Genomic DNA, 6,239 nt, shown 5'->3' on the forward strand with positions numbered 1-6,239 from the left:
AATTCTTATAATTTTTTTTCATTTGAACCTATTTTTCTAATCTACTTATTCAGAGATACTTTGACACACCTCTGGATCAGGTGGGACTTGAACCCAAGCCTCCGGATCCAGGGGAGGGACACCATAAAAGAGGTCTATCTCTTTTTTTAAAAAAGTTACCTTCAAATCCTAGCACTTAATTTGTTGTTCTAAAGATAAGTTGGCTTTTGATGTACCCTAGCAAGTCACTTATTTATATCAGTTTGAGGTAAAAGGAGAAGGCCTATCATCTTACAGCCAGTAAGTGCAATAAAAACCAATAAATGTCTGTAATGCCCATATCCTGAGAATTAGATTTTAAAACACTTTGGCTTTTTTATATTTAGTATTCTATGGTATTTTTGTGCAGGTTTGTGTTTATGGAAAAGATCTTCAAAACCTTTGCCAATGTAATATGAAATACAAACCAATTTATGACTAAAATATGCAGTTTTGAAAATAATAGCTCTATCCATGAAGGTTATCCTTCAGGATTCTGAATTTTCATATAATATATGCCCATCCACATTCTCCTTCACAAACTCCCACCCAATCATATCCATTCTCATTGTTATGTCTATCATGCAGTTCAAGTCTGTAAGCCTTATTCGTGCTTCAAAGGTCTAAGTCTTGCTTTCTTTGTCAACATTAAACATCAAAACATTTATAATGGAAAAACTCCAAAGAAATATGCCAACATTTATAATGGAAAAGTTCTATTTTAGCACGTCACGATTTTGCCAATAAGAAGTGATGAATTAACTGAATATTTCAAAATAGATTTCACAAAACTACTCTTATTTTGCCAAAGACTAAAATTTTCAAAACTTTAAAAATTAGATTTTAAAGAAATGTTTTAAAGTAAGTTTTATTTCATAACATGGTGATAAATACTGTACTTAGTTTCTTGTTCTTTATGGTCTTCAGTAAAGCTTTGACTTCAAGGGCTAACCTATGCCAGAAGCCTGGGCTTCAAGCAAATACTGGTGAAGCAATGTATGGTTCAAAAGCATAGCTCACCAACATTGCAAAGGACACTCAATGCATCTATTGTGTGTGCATTTTACAGAATTGTTCAACATTCAAATATTGAAGCAATCTATTTTCAAGAGGTAATAGGCAAAAGGGTGTTTCCCAACATTCTATCAGGATTTTAGTGCTTCAATCTTTGCTTTTCCTAAATAATAAGTGTACTTTAATCTAATCCAGTAGACAGGAAACTGACAAGATTGGATTACACCCTGACACTTACACCCTGACAGACACCTCACACATCTATCGTAGATGTCATGAAAAGCCAAAGATTTGGAGACGTCAGTGTTGGACGGGGATGTACAAAGTTAAAACTAACACAACACCAGGTTATAGTCCAACAGTTTTATTTGGAAGTACTAGCTTTCGGAGTGCTCTCTTTCATCAGGTAATTGTGGAGAAAAATCCTTCACAATCACCTAATGAAGGAGCAGCACTCCGAAAGCTAGTGTTTCCAAATAAACCTGTTGGACTATAACCTGGTGTTGTGTGATTTTTAACATTAAAAGCCAATGGCATTTTAACCCTTCTCTGAAAAATCACTATGGCCTCGTAACTCAGTGACATCCAGTTTGGAGGGAACAGAGGATTTCCAACGCAAGCAAAAAAGGAAGGTGATATAGGAGTGAGTTTGAGTCCTCCACAAGGAAGGATTGGATACCTGCAGACTTGGACTGCACACTGAAAAAACCCTCTCGGCCATATCCCCATATCTACATGATGGTAGGCTTTCCCATTGAGCCATGAGTTGCCCAATGAGCAATGAGACCTAATAGGCCTAATACTTCAGGCCTAGGACTTATACCAGCAATGATTTGTATTCACCTTGTTCCTTCTACCCGAAACTCATTCACATTTTCTAACAGTATCATGAGTGTTCTTACCCCAACTACTGCAAGCATTCAAGAAGGCAGGTCACCATCAATGTCACCAGTGCAATGGGGGATGGGTGATAAATACTGCCCCAGTCAACGTTACCCACATTCCCTGAATCCATTAAAATAGTTAATGTCCAATGCTGTTCAATATTATATGGTACAGGATAAAAAGGATAACAAGAGCAGCTAATAAAAATAAACTTAATTTGTACTTTTGTGGCAACTTTCCAAAACTGCTTTGAATAGCATTTTCTCATGCATCAATCTGAGCAGACTGTCTATTGAAGATAATGAACCAGAAGAGATAGTATAGTCAGGCCTCACACAGCTTTCACATCTGTGAAACCCCAACAGCGAGGGCAGAGAATCTTGCTAAATTTCACATTTCTCCCTCACTACTGACTGAACTGAATTTGCCAACTCACCACTGAATGGATATCAAAACTTAAGTTTTGCTGGTCTCAACACTTTTGCCAAGTGCCTCATCAGGAAGATCAAAGAGTGATTTCACAAACAAAAAGTGTTACTGATGAATAATGAGCATTGAATTCAGTGCAGAAAATGGTTTAATGATGTTGATGTTAATATTATTGAAGAAGCACTATAAACTCAAAGCAGCCAAACGATTTTGTTTGAAGAAAATCTGACAAAAAATTATAAATCCATTCTGCAATTACAATGGCTTGTTTTGAGATGGGTTTCATCTACTTAAACACATAACAACGTGTGAATCAGGAACAGGAGTCGGTTATTCAGTCTCTTGAGCCTGTTATGCCATTTGTTCAGATATTGGGTGATCCAACTGTAACCTCAAATCCACATTTCTGCCTTCTCTGATCACCATTCACCTTCTTGCATAACAAAAATGTATTTACCTCTGCCTTAAAGCTATTCAAGAACTTTGCTTCTACCACCTTTTAAAGAAGCAAGTTCTAAAGATTCACAAACCTCTAAGAAAGCCTAAAAAATGTCACCTCATCTCTGTTATAAATGGGCAGCCCCTGATTTTAGATTCTCCCATTACAGGAGAAAACTTCTCCTCACCTACTTTGTCAAGGCTACTCAGGTTCTTATATGTTTCATTCAAATCACCTTTTACAAATTTGAATGGATACAATGCAAAAAAGTCTGTCCAACCTTTCATCATAAGACAACAACTATCCACCTCCCCAATTCCAGATATTCATCTGGTAAACTTTCCCTGAACTGCCTCCAATATCTTCCATCCTTCAGATTCAGTCTCATCATTGCCCTGTATAACTGAAGCATCCCTACTTTAGTATTCAATTCGCCTTATGGTAAGTGGTAGCATTATATTAGCTTTCCTAATTACATGCTGCACCTGGGTACTAACTTTTGCAATTCATACAGAAGGACACCCAGATTCCTCTGCATCTTAGAGCTCTGCAACTCTCACCATTTAGATAGTGCACTTTTTTCTTTTTGTGATATTTTAATTAACAATTCTAACTAAATATGGATGGTGGGTTACTCTCTTGGAATTTTTTTTCAAATACATTGGTATATACTTATTCTGTGTATTCTGAAATACCCCTTAAATCTTTGGCACTGCACCTATATTGACATACTCTTTCAACTAATTTGCCAATTCATGTTAGGCAGCTCTGCTGTCATATTATCATAATTCACCTCACTGAAATTTTAAAAACTAATCTGGCACCTCCTCCTTTCTCTCTCAAACTAAATATAAAATTTGAACATGTTATGTTTGGTGTCCACACTATATGAAATCATTAATTAATCTTATCTCATTGTACAAAACCAAATCAGGTAGAGTGTGCTCTCTGACTTTACTCTTTGAATTTAATATTTACAAAGAAAACATTTTAAATTAATATAAATTTATTAGCCTAAGTTTAATTCTACTTTAGACTTTAATACTTTAGGTTAGAGAAAGACATTTAATTTTTGAAATTCTGCATTACCTATACTTACTGTAAGGCAATGCTACAAAACCTTCACCAACGGATTCAAAAATATCCATATTAACAAAGGTATTTTTAACTTGATTACAGTGAAGTCATGCTAAAACCAGCTTAAACTGAAGCCATGAACTAGGCTCTTCAGGCTAGAATTAGTTTGCTGTGCTTTCTATCATAAGGAAATTGTTCTGATGGGGTTAATGCTAAAGAATGCACTACACTCCACCCAATTTGATAATTTCAAAGAACTTAGGTGGGAAAGGTGGACTATCTTAACTTATACCTGATTGTTGTCATGCAATAAACTATACCTTGCTTAAGGCAATAACCTCTTCTCCTTAGACATCCTGGTGAAATTCCTCTACCACTGTAGACACAGTAGGCCTTGCAGACCAACCAGAAAATAAGGAAGATGGCAGTTATATAACCGACCACATGTAGGCAATGGTTGGTATTGTATGTTCACGTGACAAGTTTGAATTTTGAAAGTGCTTAATTAAAACTGGCAAATATTTTGTTTGACCTTTTACCTCATGTATTTGTAATCAGCCCAAGAGTAAGCTTACAATCTACACATGAACATAGACCTTGTCCAATCATTTATTCCCAAGCAGGATTTCAATCAAATATTTACTGCCTGGTTTAATTTATCAACATTATTGGACAGTTAATCCATAAACCATGATGTCTGGTTCAAAGGTTATTCTGGTTCAAAGACCACAGCATTATCACCTTTAATAACATGGAAGCCTATTATGTTTACCATGACACAGAAATGCAGGACAGTAATTTGTTCACATGGTAAATACTGACATTGGTTTGCAGAAATGATGACTGGTGTGTATAATGTGTAGTAATAAAGATAGCTGTCAAATATTTAACAAATTTTATTACAGTTAATTATCATTCAAAATTTAATATTATAATAACGATCAGGCCATTAGAACTGGCAGAAAATAAAGAGCAAAAATGTGGGTGACCATAACGTTTGTATTAAATTGTAATATGTGATTCATCAAGCTATTCTGGGAGTCAAAATAGTTCCAAACATTATTCACTTTAAATAAACCTACAATATCCTGTCCACATATGAGCTATGACTATATTACCTTCTTTATTTACAGGATATTAGCAGCCAAAGAAAATATTAATGCATTTAATAATGAACAATTTGAGAAATATGATTGCAGTACATAAATTAGAGTGAGGCATATGGATTTTTTTTTCTGGTTCTTGACACAATTTCAGGCTGAAAGAATAGTAGAAAGTATAACTACAAAACTAAAATTATCTGTTATAGTGTGCAGAAAATTAATAAATGGATATTCACTTTTCCTCACCAATAAGGCATTAACAGTCATTAGCATTGTTTAAATTCCCTTCACATGCTGGTTAAATATACAGAGATCGCCTGAGACCACTGTTTGTAGACTTCTATGACTCTATGTTCCTTAATTCATACTAAGTCAACTTTTTACTTCTATGTTTTACTCCTATGTAAACTGATAAAAGTAATTTAATCTAATAACATATTTGAGGAACTGTCCAGCCTCCAATTATGTCTGTATATATTGGCCTATGTTATTAAATTTTATATTACACTAAATAAATAATATGTTCTGTGTTTCATCACTGATTTATGTAGGACACAAGAAACATCACTTAATAATCCATTGGTGGGAAGTTGGAACAGTGGAGTTTTCAATTCACAGTATCACTCAGTGCCACACGTATAGATAATGTCACTGAATTTATTACACGGGGTATGTGCGCAGAGAAGCTTCAAGTTAGATGCCTGCTTCCCAACATGAGCAGCCAGTGGTCGGTTTACACTTGCCATGCCTGCAGAGATACTTACTCAGTATTGACGAATTCTAAACACTTTCACACTTTACAATCTAAATTGTTGCAAATATTCAAATGTACAGAAATCTAATTTCAAACTATAATATCTGAGTGCCAATCAGAATTAATTTTCAGAAAAGTAGACCGGGCAAGTCAAGGATAATATTAAACATGGCACCACTCACTCTCAATCTTTTCTTCAGCGGCTTTGTAGGTTTCTTGACTGCTATTTGGCGTTTTTCCATTGGCTTTTTTATCAGTTTTTTTATTTCCGTTTTTGACTAGAAAATGAGAATGTATGAACAATCTTATGAGACAATATCAAACTGATGGCTTCAATGTCATTGTAATAATGAATTTTCAGAGCTAGGTTAAATCGAGTTCATATTTTGTAAAACAAAATTCGGCTTAACCGTCTTTTATGCTTTCGATTTTGCTTCGCAAGTGGCCGCGAAGTTTGTTTAAACATAAACTATTCTGAATAATTCACTTGGAAACCATTATTCAGTGTAACATTTCTATA

The 6,239-nt window shown here is 34.8% G+C and overlaps 1 protein-coding gene across 2 annotated transcripts in view; it reads right to left on the minus strand.

Annotated features, from left to right (window-relative positions):
* cpxm2 (carboxypeptidase X (M14 family), member 2) overlaps window positions 1-6,239 on the minus strand; it is a 195,075-nt gene that overhangs the window by 186,929 nt on the left and 1,907 nt on the right. Inside the window, exon 2 of one of the 2 annotated variants that reach the window (XM_072557519.1) lies at window positions 5,902-5,997. The exons of the other annotated variant lie outside the window; for it this stretch is intronic. Within the exon in view, the coding sequence (XP_072413620.1) occupies window positions 5,902-5,997 (96 nt within the window). The remainder of the gene's footprint in view (window positions 1-5,901; window positions 5,998-6,239) is intronic. 2 annotated transcript variants of the gene reach the window in all.

Source organism: Chiloscyllium punctatum, chromosome 38 (assembly GCF_047496795.1).
Source record: "Chiloscyllium punctatum isolate Juve2018m chromosome 38, sChiPun1.3, whole genome shotgun sequence".
Lineage (NCBI taxonomy): Eukaryota > Metazoa > Chordata > Chondrichthyes > Orectolobiformes > Hemiscylliidae > Chiloscyllium > Chiloscyllium punctatum.